This window comes from Dendrobates tinctorius, unplaced genomic scaffold (assembly GCF_039654945.1).
Source record: "Dendrobates tinctorius isolate UK_male_01 unplaced genomic scaffold, ASM3965494v1 ptg000245l, whole genome shotgun sequence".
Classification (NCBI taxonomy): Eukaryota; Metazoa; Chordata; class Amphibia; order Anura; family Dendrobatidae; genus Dendrobates; species Dendrobates tinctorius.
Window position 1 is genome coordinate 256,115 of NW_027361912.1, and position 17,746 is coordinate 273,860.

The following is a 17,746-nucleotide window of genomic DNA, read 5'->3' on the forward strand; positions in this document are numbered from 1 at the left end:
AAGCGCCTACTCGCATAGTCCACCGCAACATGTTGCGTCCCAGCCAGTTTCCCGCCAGCAGTGCCAGAGGCAAGGTGCGTGTGCAGCGTGGTCTGACAAAACATGGCTCACCCGACGCCAGGACTCTGCCGGAACCCAACCGCAGTAACAGGGAGAGAGCCGAGAGCCCTGTGCAGCTGAGCGCCGCACATAAGCCTGAGGGCCAGGGCAGGGTGCAGGACTGTACGCCGCTGCCGGACGTTGCCACACCGCTTGACCGGGACCCTGACACTACTGCGGCCTTGTTTGTGTTGGCCGCATCCAATTATGGACTAGGGTTTCAGCGGAAGGTACCGGAGACCGACTGCTGCCGCCAGAAGACGGACTACTGTTGCCTGCAGAACCTCATTGGACAAGCACCGCGCCAGCCGTTGTTGGCGCTGCTGACTCCCAAGCATCATCTGCAGCCTGAGGAACATCCATTCATTGTTCATTAACTCTGCATATACAATTTAACTGTTTATTTCCTCATTTAACTGTTTGCCTCCCTGCGTGGAGTATCCCATTGTTAAATTATATTGTTAACCCTTGTTCAGCCTCTCGTGCATCACTGCATCCCGCAACCTGCTCACAAACAAGAAAAATGTATTTTAAGAGAAAACCTGCAGACATCTCTCCTTTCTGCACAGGGTCCTGTCTCTTTAAATAAAGTCACACCTATTTGTGTAGAAAATCCCATCCGCCAATCAGAACACAAGGCAGGATAAGCAGTGACCAATGGGAGCAGCCTGCCCAGTACTTCCTGCTTTGGAGACATGAGGTAGGAGGGTGAGACTGCAGCAGAGACAGGCAGCGCTGTCATCTGTCACTCTCTAGCTCTTGTGAGAGTGACTATAACTCCCATCATTGAGCATTCTGAGCTGCACACCCTACTGGGTGACAACCAGTCTGGCCACAGCTGTAGCCCCACCAGGGTTGTCACTCAGCTTTCCCCTGATTATGGATGCATTATACAGCTCAGATTGCCATTCAGGGGTCTGGGAAAGCTGAGTGACAAGTCAGGGTGGGCGCGACTCGGCTTTCTCAAAGGCATAAACATGACAGGAGACGACTCCAGCGGGCAGAGATCGATGGACGACAGACTATCGGGGGATCTTTCCAGCCGAGTCGCTTTTGTCCTGCGGATAAGCAGCGCCGCAGCATCTGCAGCCGCTTCTCTCTAAATAGGGATCGTTTCCTAATTCTGCTTGTGTTTCAGACATGTCTCCTGGTCTGGAGGAGGAGCTGACGATTCTCTTAGACGGAGGCGCCGTCCCGCTCCCTGACAGATGTGATGTGGCCCCCGAGAGCCCGCGGCCCCTGAGACTAAGACACAATGTGTGTTATATTGTTGTGGGGATCCTACTGAACGACCAGGTGAGGGCGCCACATACGCTGCTCTGACGCCTGAATGAAGGCCGGATTTTATTTTTCTGCCATAACTTATTTATTTTTTAGTTTATTAAAGGGTTTTTTCTTTCATATAAGTTATTCTCTATTGGGCTGGTAAGGATCGCTGGAGAGTGCGGTTACCTTCTTGTCCCGGCCACCTTCACAGCAATGCTTACAAGCTACTCAGCAGAGGTGGTCGGTCTCCAAGGCAACCAGCTATAAGCAAAGGAAAAGTGTTAATATCTCCAGAACGGCTGCAAATTTTAGTGAGCAGTAAATTACAAAAGTGCTCATCTTTACAAGCTCTACCCGAAAATATGCATATATGTGAACATTGGAATAACTCTTTAATTTTCTTACTAAATAGCACGTGCCTTTTGAGCAAAATTGAACGTCCATGAAACACAGTCCGTGACTTTCCTAATTATAAAAGTTTTCTGGTTACAACAAGTCATTATCCAAAGGATCCGACCGCAGGGACCCCCAACGATTGGAAGAATGAAGAATCTTTACCCCCGATGTGACACCAGTCAGCGTAGTGGGACTGATCGGTGATCGAGCAGGTGCTCCGCCGCTCCATTGTAAAGGGGATAGAAGGTGCCCGTTCTGCCGATCAGTGCAGGTCCCGGCGGTCGGACCCCCACCGATCATAGACTGTTATGTTGGCAGTTCTTCAGATGGACAGCCCACCTTATAAACTTGTGCCCTTCCCTGCAGAATGAGGTTCTGATGATGCAGGAGGCCAAGGCGGAGTGCCACGGGAGATGGTACCTTCCCGCTGGGCGGCTGGAGAGGGGGGAAAGCCTGGTGGAAGGTCTGTGCAGGGAGGTGGCAGAGGAGACCGGACTTCTGTGCCAACCCCTGACCCTGCTGGTGGTAGAAGAGAGAGGCGCCTCCTGGGTTCGCTTTGTCTTCCTCGCTCAGGAAACAGGTCGGTGTCAGGTTCACTTCTAAAGTCTTTAATTGCAAGATGCCTTTAATGGATGCTTGTGCCATTATACAGTGGGGAAATAATTATTTGATCCCTTGCTGATTTTGTAAGTTTGCCCACTGACAACGATATAAACAGTCTATAATTTTAAGGATATGTTAATTTTAACATTGAGAGATAGAATATCAAAAATAAAATCCAGAAAATCACATTGTATAAATTATATACATTTATTTGCATTTTGCAATGAGAAATAAGTATTTGATCCCCTACCAACCATTAAGAGTTCTGGCTCCTACAGACCAGACGCTCCTAATCAACTCGTTACCTGCATTAAAGACCGCTGTCTTACATAGTCACCTTTATAAAAGACTCCTGTCCACAGACTCATTCAGTCAGACTCTAACCTCTACAACATGGGCAAGACCAAAGAGCTTTCTAAGGATGTCAGGGACAAGATCATAGCCCTGCACAAAGCTGGAATGGGCTACAAAATCAAACGTAAGATGCTGGGTGAGAAGGAGACAACTGTTGGTGCAATAGTAAAAAAATGGAAGAAATTCAAAATGACTGTCAATCGACATCGATCTGGGGCACCATACAAAATCTTACCTTGTGGGTTATCATTGATCATGAGGAAGGTGAGAGATCAGCCTAAAACTACACAGGGGAACTTGTTAATCATCTCAAGTCACCAAGAAAGCCATTGGTAACACATTACGCCATAAAGGTTTACAATCCTGCAGTTCCCGCAAGGTCCCCCTGCTCAAGAAGGCACATGTGCAGGCCCGTCTGAAGTTTGCCAGTGAACACCAGGCACATGTCTCCCTGCAGCATAAGTATCACTGCAGCAAAAATATCGTGAAGATGCAGTTATTACAACGGCTGAGAATTAACATCCACCTCCTCTCTTCACACAGGTACAATCTCTGCTTCCTGTCATCTAGTGCAACATTTCCTTTAATGGTACAATCTCTGCTACTGCTACAATCCCTGCTTGCTGTCATCTAGTGCAACATTTCCTTTAATGGTATATAACAGTGCCTACTGAATGTTTGCTAAATTCATTTGTTGCATTGAACTCAATACTTACTGCTGTATATCCATGTTGGGGCCAGTAGAGATGTTATCCGGTGCAAGGTGTTGCTAGCATATGGATGTAGCCAGGCCCTGTGCCTTTGATTGTGTAACCTCCCCTGGTGTGCTAGGCAATTGGTAATTTATCCCAAATCAGTTCCCTCAATCCCTCTCACCTGATCCTCTACTCAGTCCTATATATTCAGATGCCTCCTAAGGGGGCACGTGTCTCCCTGCAGCATAAGTATCACTGCAGCAAAAGTATCGTGAAGATGCAGTTAATACAACGGCTGAGAATTAACATCCACCTCTTCTCCTCTCTTCACGCAGGTACAATCTCTGCTACTGCTACAATCCCTGCTTGCTGTCATCTAGTGCAACATTTCCTTTAATGGTACAATCTCTGCTACTGCTACAATTCCTGCTTGCTGTCATCTAGTGCAATATTTCCTTTAATGGTATATAACAGTGCTTACTGAATGTTTGCTAAATTCATTTGTTGCATTGAACTCAATACTTACTGCTGTATATCCATGTTGAGGCCAGTAGAGATGATATCAGGTGCAAGGTGTTACTAGCATATGGATGTAGCCAGGCCCTGTGCCTTTGATTGTGTAACCTCCCCTGGTGTGCTAGGCAATTGGTAATTTATCCCAAATCAGTTCCCACAATCCCTCTCACCTGATCCTCTACTCAGTCCTATATATTCAGATGCCGCCTAAGGGGGCACGTGGGTAGGTCAGGCACGTGTCTCCTTGCAGCATAAGTATCGTGAAGATGCAGTTATTACAACAGCAGGAGTCAGGACCCCAAACTATGTGCCTGTCTATTTTGGGTATGTTTGCTGAATAAGCACTTCTTATTACTTGTATCTAGCTTTTCTATTCACCCTCCTACTCCTTCACCATGTTTACACATGCCCTCACAGTGTTTGCTCCTTTAATCCTCACTCTCCTTAGCTATCCCCAAACCCCAGCACCCTCTATCCAAATAATCATCTCCCCTTCCCTCTTTCCTCCCCACCTGACCTTCTCTGCTGAACTGATCACTAACATGATCATTCCAGCCCTAACCCTTCTTGTCAAGCTATCCCTAACTTCTGGTACCTTCCCCTCTGCCTTCAAACCTGCCACCATAACACCCATCCTCAAAAAATCAAACCTTGACCCAACTGCTATGCCCAGCTATCGCCCCATATCACTGCTACCGTTTGCTTCCAGACTCCTTGAACAGCATGTCCATGCACAACTTTCCTCCCACCTCTCATCTAACTCCCTCCTTGACATCATGCAATCTGGCTTTCGCCCCACCACTCCACTGAAACTGCCCTGACCAAAATTACTAATGACTTACTCACAGCCAAAGCTAACAGACAGTTCTCCATCCTCCTCCTTCTCGACCTGTCCTCTGCCTTTGACACAGTTGACCACTGCCTACTGCTACAGATTCTTTCTTCCCTTGGCATCAAAGACCTTGCCCTGTCCTGGATTTCCTCATACCTTTCTGACCGCACATTCAGCATTTCCCACTCCCACACTACCTCCTCATCCCGCCCCCTCTCTGTTGAAGTCCCCCAAGGCTCTGTCCTGGGGCTCTTACCTTTTTCCATCTATACTCTTGGTCTAGGACAACTTATGAAGTCCCATGGCTTCCAGTACCACCTGTATGCAGATGACACTCAGATCTACCTCTCTGGCCCAGATGTCACCTTTCTGCTGTCCAGAATCCTAGAGTGTCTATCAGCCATATCCTCCTTTTTCACCTCTCGCTTCCTAAAACTGAATGTAGACAAAACTGAACTCATTATCTTTCCTCCATCTCACGTATCTTCCCTACCCGATCTATTTATTATGGTAAACGGCATCACGCTCTCTCCCGCACCTGAAATCCGCTGCCTCGGAGTAAAGCCCCCGTTACACACTGCGATATCGCTAGCAATATCGCTGTAAAGTCACCGAACTTGTGACGTTGCAGCGATATTTCTAGCGATATCGCTGCATGTGATACTTACCTCCGACTGGCTCCCCCGCTGGTTATCGCTGATCGCGCGAGAAGCTGCTGGATCATTCCTCGTCGGCCACTTCCTGCGGCGCTTCCTGCTGTGACGACGAGCGACGCGTGGAGCCGGGCGGGAGGACGCAGGATCGCTGCGTCTGACAGGTAAGTAGCGATCCCCGTCCCCAGCGATGTCGCTGGTGAGATCTTCCTGAGTGGCAGCTCACTAGCGACCACCTAGCTATGCACCAGCGATCCTGACCGCGTCATATCGCTGGTCGGGATCGCTGGTCCATCGCTAGGTGTAACGGTACCCTAACTGTCGACTCTGCCCTGTCCTTCAAACCATACGTCCAAACTCTTGCCACCTCCTGTTGCCTCCAACTCAAAAATATTTCCAGAATCCGTCCTTTCCTCAGCCCTCAATCTACTAAAACTCTTGTACATGCCCTCATCATCTCCCGCCTTGATTACTGCAACACTCTCCTCTGTGGCCTCCCTGCTAACTCTCTTGCACTACTCCAGTCTGTCCTCAATTCTGCTGCCTGACTAATCCACCTCTCTCCTCGCTACTCCCCTGTCTCTCCCCACTGAAAATCCCTCCATTGGCTCCCAATTCCCCAACGAATCCAGTTCAAACTACTAACAACTGACCTACAAAGCCATCAACAACCTTTTCCCTCGCTATATCTCTGAACTAATCTCCCAATGTTTTTCCCTCACGTAATCTTCGATCCTCCCAAGACCTCCTACTCTCCTCCACACTTATTCGTTCCTCACACAACCGCCTCCAAGATTTCTCACGAATATCCCCTATCCTCTGGAATTCCATGCCTCAACACGTCCGATTATCCACCACCCTCGGATTTTTCAGACGGAACCTGAAAACCTATATTTTCAGGAAAGCTTACAGCCTGCAATGACCATTCTGCCGTCTCACCACCACCTGAGCTGCTGCACCCCCGACCTTCTGTCTCTTCCCCACTATCCCGTAGAATGTAAGTCCGCAAGGACAGGGTCCTCTCCTCTGTACCAGTCTGTCATTGTAAATTTGTTTACTGTTAACGATATCTATAACTTTGTATGTAACCCCACTTCTCATATACAGCACCATGGAATTAATGGCGCTATATAAATAAATAATAATAATAATAACTGCTCCTCAACCTCAAATCTGTCCGAATGAAACATAAAACAAGCTTCCCACTCTCCTTCTCCCATCTGCTCTCCCTTTCTCTGCTTCTTCTCACTGCTGGCGACATATCTCCCAATCCTGGACCCCCACAGCTCATAACCCCCATTACTACCCCTTCCTACCGCTCCCTATCTAATAAAAACTATCGCAATCTTTCCAACTTAAAACCCGTGCCATTGACACCCAACCCCCTGCTCCCTCTCTCTGGAGCACTTTGGAATGCCCGCTCCATCTGCAATAAGCTCCATGTGATTCATGACCTCTTTCTCTCTCGTAATCTTACGTTCTTGGCCTCACAGAAACCTGGCTGACACCCTCTGACACCGCCTCCTCTGCTGCGCTGTGATACGGCGGCCTCCACTTCACCCACACTCCTCGCCCTGACAACAGACACGGTGGAGGAGTGGGTCTTCTCCTTTCTTCCAACTGCACCTTTAACCCAATCCCACCTCTTCCCTCCCTAATCCTCCCCTCTTTTGAAGTCCACTCTGTCCGCATCTACTCTCCCTCCAACCTCCAAGTGGCCGTGATATACCTACCTCCAGGCTCGACCACTGCCTTCATTGACCAATTCTCTACCTGGCTTCTTCACTTTCTTTCTACTGACACCCCCCCCCTATAATCATGGGTGACTTCAACATCCCCACTGATACCCTTCAGTCAGCAGCCTCCAATCTCCTGTCCCTTACTTCACTCTTTGGACTTACTCAGTGGTCCTCCTCAGCCACCCACACAGACGGACACACACTAGACCTGGTCTTCACCCATCTCTGCTCCCTATCTAACTTCACGACTTCCCCTCTCCCTCTATCTGACCACCATCTACTCACTTTCTCATCCCTGTCCTCCTCTCCTGGCACCCATGTCCAGCAACATGCGCACCCCCGCAGAAACCTTGCACACCAAGACACCCACATGCTCTCTGACTATTCTATCACTGGCATCCATATCCTCACTGCAAGACATAGACAGTGCCACTGCTTTCTACAATGCCACTCTCGCATCAGCTATTGACACGGTCGCCCCTCTCGCTCATGGCAGAATGCGATGTACCAACAGACAACCCTGGCACAATAACAACACTAAAAAGCTCCGGCAAGTTTCAGGGCTGCAGAGCGGCGTTGGAAAAAAACAAATTCGCAAGATGACTTCACTGCATTCAAACAGGCAACACTTGCTTTCAAATCTGCCCTCACCTCTGCTAAACAGGCCTACTTCACAACCCTCGTATCTTCCCTATCCTACAATCCCAAACCGTTATTCAAAACTTTCAACTCCCTCCTGCGCCCATCACTGCCCCCTCCAACCTCCCTCATCTCCACTGAGGACTTTGCCACACACTTCAAAAATAAGATCGACCAAACAAGGCAAGTCTTCATTGTTCAACCACCACAACCCCTTTATATACCAGACCAATGCCCAAACCCCATAACCTCCCTCTCCAACATCACTGAAGGGGAGCTTAATTGCCTCTTCTCCAAATTGCACCTCACAACCTGTGCACTTGACCCCATCCCATCCCACCTCCTCCCCAACCTCCCCACCACACTCATCCCATCCCTAACCCACCTCTTCAACCTATCGTTAACGTCCGGTACCTTCCTTTCTGCTTTTAAGCATGCCACAATCACGCCTATCCTTAAAAAGCCAACCCTCGACCCAACCACTATGTCCAGCTATCGCCCAATATCACTGCTCCCATTCGCTTCCAAACTCCTGGAACAGCACGTCCACGCTGAACCTTCCTCCCACCTCTCATCTATCTTGCTCTTTGACAATCTACAATATGGTTTCCGCCCCCATCACTCCACTGAGACAGCCCTGACCAAAATTACTAATGACCTACTTACAGCCAAAGCAAACGGACAATACTCTATACTCCTGCTTCTAGACCTGTCCTCTGCATTCGACACAGTTGACCACTGCCTCCTACTACAGATCCTCTCCTCCCTTGGCATCAAAGACCTCGCCCTATTCTGGATCTCCTCATACACTTCAAACCACACCTCCTCATCCCACCCTCTCTCTGTTGGAGTCCTGGAGTCCCCCAAAGCTCTGTTCTAGGACCCCTACTCTTCTCAATTAATACCCTTGGCCTGGGTCAACTCATAAAGTCCCATGGATTCCAGTACCACCTTTATGCTGACGACACTCAGATCTACCTCTCTGGCCCAGACGTCACCTCTCTGCTGCCCAGAATCCTGGAGTGTCTATCAGCTATATCCTTTTTCTTCTCCTCCTCTCGCTTCCTCAAGCTCAATGTGGACAAATCTGATCTCATCATCTTTCCTCCATCTCACAGATCTTCCTTACCTGACCTATCTATCACAATTAATGACATCATGCTTTCCCCAGTACCGGAAGTCCGCTTCCTCGGAGTAACCCTTGACTCTGCCCTGTCCTTCAAACCGCACATCCAAGCTCTTTCTACCTCCTGTCGCCTCCAGCTCAAAAATATTTCCAGAATCCATCCTTTCCTCAACCCTCAATCTACTAAAATGCTTGTGCACGCCCTCATCATCTCCCGCCTCGACTACTGCAACATCCTTTTCTGTGGTCTCCCTGCTAACACCTTCGCACCTCTCCAGTCCATCCTTAACTCTGCTGCCCGACTAACTCATCTCTCTCCTCGCTACTCCTCCGCTTCTCCCCTCTGCAAATCTCTTCACTGGCTTCCATTCCCTCAGCGTATCCAGTCCACATTACTAATACTGACCTACAAGGCCATCTATAACCTGTCACCTCCATATGTCTCTGAACTAATCTCCCGATACCTTCCCTCACGTAATCTCCGGTCATCCCAAGACCTTCTTCTCTCCTCCACACTTATTCGTTCCTCACCCAACCGCCTCCAAGACTTCTCCCGAATAGCGCCCATCCTCTGGAATTCTTTGCCCCAACATGTCCGAATATCAACCACATTCGGATCCTTCAGACGGAACCTGAAAACCCACCTCTTCAAGAAAGCCTGCAGCCTGCAATGACCCTGCTGCCTCCTCACCACTACCGGAGATATCACCTCAACCAACACCGGAGCTGCTGCAACCCATCAACCCTGTAGCATGTAAGCCCGAAAGGGCAGGGTCCTCTCCCCTCTGTATCTGTCTGTCATTGAAAGTTTGTTTACTGTAAGTGATATCTGTAATTTGTATTTAACCCTTTCTTATGTACAGCACCATGGAATCAATGGTGCTATATAAATAATAATAATAATAATAATAATAATAATAATAATAAATAATAACACCTGGATGATTCTGTGAGTGATTGGGAAAAGGTGCTGTGGTCAGATGAGACAAAAATTGAGGTCTTTTGGCATTAACTCAACCCGTCGTGTTTGGAGGAAGAGAAATGCTGCCTATGACCCAAAGAACACCGTCCCCACTGCCAAGCATGGAGGAGGAAACACTATGTTTTGGGGGGTGTTTCTCTGCTAAGGGCACAGGACTACTTCACCTCATCAATGGGAGAATGGATGGAGCCATGTACCATAAAATCCTGAGTGACATCCTCCTTCCTTCCACCAGGACATTAAAAATGGATAGTGGTTTAATCCCATAAAAAACTTATAGGGGGAGTTGAAGATTCGAGTTGCCAAGCGACAGCCACAAAAACTTAATGATTTAGAGATGATCTGCAAAGAGGAGTGGACCAAAATTCCTCCTGACATGAGCGCAAACCTCATCATCAACTGCAAAAAACGTCTAATTGCTGTGCTTGCCATCAAGGGTTTTGCCACCTAATACTTGGTATCTTGTTTAGAGATGGGCAGACACCTGGATGTTTGGGTTCGGTCGAACATTTACAAAAAGTTTGGATTCGGGTACCAGAACAGTACCCGGACCCAATTCACTTGAATGGGGGGCCCGAACCTCCAGTGTTTGCCACGCTGTCATGCACATGCATAAAAAACTCACGGTGCTAGCAGGGAAATCACCGAGGTCATGGCAGTTCAGCCCGACTGGGAAAAGAGCCTCAGTGACCGGACGTAGCCTCAATGACGTCACCATTGGTCTCTGAGGCTGCCCTCGCAGCCGCTCAGTCACCAGTGGTTCTCAGCCGGGACGGTCACATCTTGGCACCGTCCAGGTTGAAAACTGTTTATTCCCCAGATATGGATTACGGCGTGGGACAGAACGACAGACGGGTATGGTATATTGTTATTTTATTATTTTAGTTTTCTTACAGGAGATCGAGGGCTTCACTGGAATTAGACGAGGTCGTAAGTATTGTTTAATTAATATTATTAAAGAAGTCTATCATTCTTTCAGTTAAAGGACTTTTTTCTGAGTGTCTGTGTTTTCTTACAATGTGACTATGGGGTTAATAATGTGGGTGTCTTATTGACGCCTCTCCATTACTAACCTCGGGGCTTGATGTCACCTGACAATACAAAGGTGACATCAACCCCCCCAACTATCACCCCACTTGCCACCGCTATAGTGCAAGTGGGAAGAGCTGGGCAAAGCACCAGAATTGGCACATCTAATAGATGTGCCTTTTCTGGGCAGCTGCAGGCTGTCATTTTTAGGCTGAGCCTGAGAATTCCAGCCCCCCAGCTGTCTGCTTTAGCAAGGCTGGTTGTCAAAAATGTGGGGGGACCCCATGCCGTTTTTTTAAAATTATTTATTTAAGCAATTTAAAAAAAACAGCGTGGGGACCCCGCTATTCTTGATAACCAGTCTTGCTGAAGTTGACAGCTGAGGGTTACAGACCCCAGCTGTGAGTGTTGCCTGGCTGGATACCAAAAATAGAGGGGAACCCACGCCGTTTTTTTTTAAAAATTATTTATTTACAGCCCAGGAGCGGTAGATGAATACTCCCGTTCACTGCTCCTGCTCTCACTGTAATTAGTGGCACAGGTGTCATGATGGGATCAGTAGTCCCATCAGCTGACACCAGTGACCTGGGGTAAGCTTTATACCTCGGATAAGAGCTGAACACTCATGCTGTCTTTTGACAGCGTGGGAACTGCTGCTCTCTGACCGGCGGGGATGAGTTCACCGTCAATCATTAGCGGTGTTTTCGTCGCTGTCATGCACATGACAGCACAACAAACACCCGGTGTTCGTTCATCCGAACACGAACAGTAACATGGACTTCCTTTTGAAGTGTTTGTGCCTGAACAGTAGGTGTTCGGTATGGATGCCGAACTTTACTGTTCGGATTCGCCCATCTCTAGTCATGTTTGCCAGAGGGATCAAATACTTATTTCTCACTGCAAAATGCAAAAAAATTAATATAATTTATACAATGTGATTTTCTGGATTTTATTTTTGATATTCTATCTCTCAATGTTAAAATTAATCTACCCCTAAAATTATAGACTGTTCATGTCTTTGTCTGCGGGCAAACTTACAAAATCAGCAAAGGATCTAATGCTTATTTCCCCCACTGTATGTCCTGTACAAAAGTGCCCCTGCTAAACTCCGCAAATTATCCTACACAATTTCCACTTATCTACAGGATCGGTGTTAATTGTCTAATCACTGAGGGCCGTGGGCAGTGATGTGACGTCCCGCTTCATGCGATGTCCGTGGGGCTGATGGACACAGCAAAGCGCTGGACTTGGCCATCTCCTTCAGTCCTACAGTCTTTGAGCACAGTCCTGTCCAAATGATCTCCGCTCCGTCCATAAACAGGTGCTACTCACTCATTAGCATATGATCAAAAAGTTAATTCAGTTCAGTTGTTCAATACAAAAAGTGAAACTCATATATTATATAGAGTCATTACAGAGTGATCTATTTCATGTGTTTATTTCTGTCAATGTTGATGATTATGGCTTACAGCCAATGAAAACCCAAAAGTCATTATCTCAGGAAATTAGAACAATTATTAAAAAACACCTGCAAAGGCTTCCTAAGCATTTACAAAGGTCCCGTAGTCTGTTTCAGTAGCTCCACAATCATGGGGAAGACTGCTGACTTGACACATGTCCAGAAGGCAGTCATTGACAGACTCCACAAGGAGGGTAAGCCACAAAAGGTCATTGCTAAAGAAGCCATCTGTTCACAGAGTGCTGTATCCAAGCATATTAATGGAAAGTTGAGTGGAAGGAAAAAGTGTGGTAGAAAAAGGTGCACAAGCAACCGGGATAACCGCGGCCTTGAAAGGATTGTTAAGAAAAGGAAATTCAAAAATTTGGGGTAGATTCACAAGGAGTGGACTGCTGCTGGAGTCATTGCTTCAAGAGCCACCACACACAGACGTATCCAGGACATGGGCTACAAGTGTCGCATTCCTTGTGTCAGACACTCATGACCAATAGACAACGCCAGAAGCGTCTTACCTGGGCCAAGGAGAAAAAGAACTGGACTGTTGCTCAGTGGTCCAAGGTGTTGTTTTCAGATGAAAGTAAATTTTGCATTTTATTTGGAAATCAAGGTCCCAGAGTCTGGAGGAAGAGTGGAGAGGCCACAATCCAAGCTGCTGGAGGTCTAGTGTGGAGTTTCCACAATCAGTGATGGTTTGGGAGCCATGTCATCTGCTGGTGTAGGTCCACTGTGTTTTATCAAGACCAAAGTCAGCACAGCTGTCTACCAGGACATTTTAGAGCACTTCATGCTTCCCTCTGCCGACAAGCTTTTTGGAGATGGAAATGTCATTCTCCAGCAGGACTTGGCGCCTGTCCACACTGCCAAAAGTACCAATACCTGGGGTACAAACAACAGTATCACTGTGCTTGATTGGCAGCAAACTCGCCTGATCTTAACCCCATAGAGAATCTATGGAGTATTGCCACGAGGAAGATGAGAGACACCAGACCCAACAATGCAGACGAGCTGAAGGCTGCTATCACAGCAACCTGGGCTTCCATAACCCCTCAGCAGTGCCACAGGCTGATCGCCTCCATGCCATGCCACATTGATGCAGTAATTGATGCAAAAGGAGCCCCGACCAAGTATTGAGGGCATTTACTGAACCTACATTTCAGTAGGCCAACATTTTGGATTTTAAAATCATTTTTCAAGTTGGTGTTATAAAGTATTCTAATTTACTGAGATAATGACTTTTGGGTTTTCATTGGCTGTAAGCCATAATCATCAACACTAACAGAAATAAACACTTGAAGTCGATCACTCTGTGTGTAATGACTTTATATAATATATAAGTTTCACTTTTTGTATTGAAGAACTGAAATAAATTAACTTTTTTATGATATTCTAATTTTGTGATAAGCACGTGTAGTTCACACTAGTCACCGATCAGTTGCAGGAGATCAGTGAGTGCCGGATTCCCACCGAACTGCCATGATGAAGTATATAGAGGGTTGTTTTGAGGACTTTACTGAGGAAAGGTCATTAATATATAAGTCCTGGACAACCCCTTTAAATAAAAAAATGCCCCTATGGGCAGTCCTCAGTAACACTGATCCCTTTTTTTTTTCTGCAGGTGGAGTTCTGAAATCCTCTGCCTCGGCCGACAAGGAATCTCTGCAGGCATCATGGTGGGACACGGTGTCTCCGCTGCCGTTGCGCTGCAGAGACATCCTTCCTCTCATCCAGCGTGCCTTGGACTACCGCCGCCTGCCCTCACATCCATCTATGCTGCCCCAGTTGTGCCCATCACCGTTCCTAGTCCTGCGGCTGCTCCTGGTGTGCGTCGTTTCTGGAGAGATCCAGATCCTACAGAGCTCCGCTGATCCGGCTCGACTCCCCACCATTGTCTGCGGCGGGCGCGGCGGCAGCATCCTCGATCCATTGATTTATCTGCTGCGCGATGTGTCCATGTCATGCGGTATCTTAGGAGTTCAGCATCAAGGTGGGGACGACGCGGACGGAGTATGTTTTAATATCATGGGGGTCTTGCATGATTGTGAACTGCCTGTGGTCAGAACAAGGGGTCTCAGCTGGGCTGCGGTTGAGGATGAAGCTCTGAAGAACAGACTGGAGCAAGTGATGAAGAACAACACCCTGCTGCCCTTATGTAGCTGAGTCTCCGAGACAAGAAATGTGCATGGATGGATGTAGCCAAACATCAGAGCCCATCTGCCATAACATTAAAACTCTCATGTCGCCAACACTGCTGCGACCCACCAAGGCACAGACTACACCAGACCCTGACACATTGGGGCAGAAGTCCTGTACGTTGCTCGGTTTGGCCACTATATATCGGATTTGTTATCCAGACGATTCCACAGATAGGACTGAGATCTGGGATCAAGTCATAACCTTGCTCTTGCTGAACAAGGGGAATGGTCACACCCAGTTGTCAATTTATTCATTTTCTGCCTGATAGAAGTGGGTTAGGGGACACTTGAACTCTAGATAGGTGCACTTCCTACAGATAAGAACCACATTTATGGCATATTCTGTAATATATTCACTAAGTAATATGCCTTTAAGGAGGACCTGTCACTTGCCATAAACATATAATTTCTTAGCTAATGCAGATGCCGCTGTTCTCCTGAATCCTGCGATGTTTTTCTTTCATTCCTGCGCCTCTCCGTTCCTGAGATATGACCTCCTCTTCCCTGTAAATAAATCTAGTCTTTTTAGCCAAGTGGGTGTGGTCCTCTATGGGCGTGGTCCTCTGTGGGCGTCTTCTTCTTGAGGATCACACCCACATGGCTAGCAAGTCTATATTTTTATACAGGTAAAAGGAGGCCATATCTCAGGAACTGAGAGGGGCAGAAAGAAAAACAGCGCTGAATTTAGAACAGCGGCTTTCACACCAGGTTAAAAAAAAAACATTTACAGTTGTGCTCAAATGTTTACATACCCCGTCAGAATTTTTGCTTTCTTGACCTTTTTTCAGAGAATATGAATTATAACACCAAAACTTTTTCCCCACTCATGGTTAGTGGCTGGGTGAAGCCATTTATTGTCAAACCACTGTGTTTTCTCATTTTAAATCATAATGACAACCCAAAACATCCAAATGACCCTGATCAAAAGTTCACATACCCCATTTCCTAATACCATGTATTGCCCCCTCTATCATCAATGACAGCTTGAAGTCTTTTGTGGTAGTTGTGGATGAGGTTCTTTATTTTCTCAGATGGTAAAGTTACCAACTCTTCTTGACAAAAAGCCTCCAGTTCCTGTAAATTCCTGGGCTGTCTAGCATAAACTGCGTGCTTGAGATCTCCCCAGAGTGGCTCAATGATATTGAGGTCAGGAGACTGAGATGGCCACTCCAGAACCTTCACTTTGTTCTGCTGTAGCCAATGACAGGTCGACTTATCCTTGTGTTTTGGATCGTTGTCATGTTGGATCGTCCAAATACGTCCAAGGTGCAGCAAATGATTTCAAATTTGCCTCCAGTGTTTGCTGATAACATACTGCATTCATCTTTCCTTTCAACTTTGACCAAGTTTCCTGTGTCTTTGTAGCTCACACATCCCCAAAACATCAGCCATCCACCTCCATGTTTTACAGTAGGAATGGTGTTCCTTTCATCATAGGCCTTGTTGACCTCTCTCCAAATGTGACATTTATGGTTGTGTCCAAAAAGTTCAGTTTTGGTCTCATCACTCTAAATTACCTTGTTCCATAAGTTTTGAGGCTTGTCTCTGTGCTGTTTTGCATATTGTAAGCGAGATACTTTGTGGCATTTGCGCAGTAATGGCTTTCTTCTGGCGACTCGACAAGGCAGCCCATTTTTCTTCAAGTGCCTCCTTATTGTGCTTCTTGAAACAGCCACACCACTAGTTTTCAGAGAGTCCAGTATTTCATCTGATGTTATTTGTGGGTTTTTCTTTGCTTCCCGAACAATTTTCCTGGCAGTTGTGGACGAAATTTTTGTTGGTCCACCTGACCACCGTGGTTTTGTTTTTACAGAGTCCCTGATTTTCCATTTGTTATATTTAATCTGGTTTTTATTGAAAATAAATTTGGAACAATCCAGTTACAAAGGATTTAACAACATAACGATTACGTAGTACAAAAAGAAATCTCATTTACAACTGTATATCAGGACCTGTAGCCAATAAGTCCCGAAATAATAGAACTTTCAGGTAAAAAGTCATTTCCTATTTTCCATTTTTTAATCACAGTTTGAACGCTGCTGACTGGCATTATCAATTCCTTGGATATCTTTGTGTATCCCTTTCCTGTTTTATACAGTTCAACTACCTTTTCCTGTAGATCCGTTGACAATTCTTTTGCTTTCCCCATGACTCACAATCCAGAAACATCAGTGGCTGGATGAAAGATGCCAGAGTCTGTCTGGATCCCAGAAACTCACTCTGCTTTTATGCACACACACTGATTACAAGCAAACAGGTCACAGGTGAGGATGTTACCTTTAGTAGCCATTCAAACCCATTTGTGTCAACTTCTGTGTATGTTATCAGGCCAAAATCACCAGGGTATGTGAATTTTTGGTCAGGGTCATTTGGATGTTTTGGGTTGTCATTATGATTTAAAAAGAGAAAACACAGTAGTTTGACAATAAATGACTTCACCCAACCACTAACCATGACAGGAGAAAAAGATATGGTGTTATCATTCATATTCTCTGAAAAATAAGCCAAGAAAGCAAAAGTTCTACCGGGGTATGTAAACTTTTGAGCACAACTGTATGTCTAGTGACAGAGCCTCATTAAATGGTTCCCATCCTGCAATATGGCCACATTTGCCTAAATCCTGCCGCCGTGGCTTCTGAATAGGAAGTTTTGTGCCGTATGGACGTGTTTGGAAATCCACAATCCCGTGTAGGAAAGCCACAGATTATTTCCTCGAAATTATGACGGAGCAGATTATCTGCAAAACTGCCGCAGGATTTGTCTCTTGTAAATCCTCATCAGGAGGACACAGCCTACGTGTGATCGAGATTACAGCCCGGCTTTCCGGTGAGCTGCTGCTGTAAATCACAATGTGCCATATGTCGGAAGATGAATGCCGTTCATAGACATATACGTGTATTATGGCTCTGTTCGTACATATGGCGATGGTGGGTCCTTGCAGCACTATATGGACTGGTGCGTGCAAGAAACCATCACCAATCTGTGCGCATCCTCATGTTGTGCCTCGTTCTGCATCTCCCCACCGCCGTGTTGCACTTTCAACTGTAAATGTGCCATTCATGTATGCGGGAGTGACACCCGAAACTTGCACAAGATTGTGTGGTCTCCCATCATCTGCCTTGTTACAAATAAAGATCATTATGCCTCGGCAAAAAAGTGATCAGCC

The 17,746-nt window shown here is 46.7% G+C and overlaps 1 protein-coding gene across 1 annotated transcript; it reads left to right on the forward strand.

Annotated features, from left to right (window-relative positions):
- The first annotated feature begins 797 nt into the window (after positions 1-797).
- On the forward strand, positions 798-17,736 carry NUDT18 (nudix hydrolase 18). The gene is made up of 3 exons (XM_073557110.1): positions 798-1,395; positions 2,128-2,341; positions 14,004-17,736. Exons 1-3 carry the CDS (start codon positions 1,240-1,242, stop codon positions 14,543-14,545), a joined length of 912 nt encoding a protein of 303 aa, XP_073413211.1. The 5' UTR covers positions 798-1,239; the 3' UTR covers positions 14,546-17,736.
- Positions 17,737-17,746: the final 10 nt, after the last annotated feature.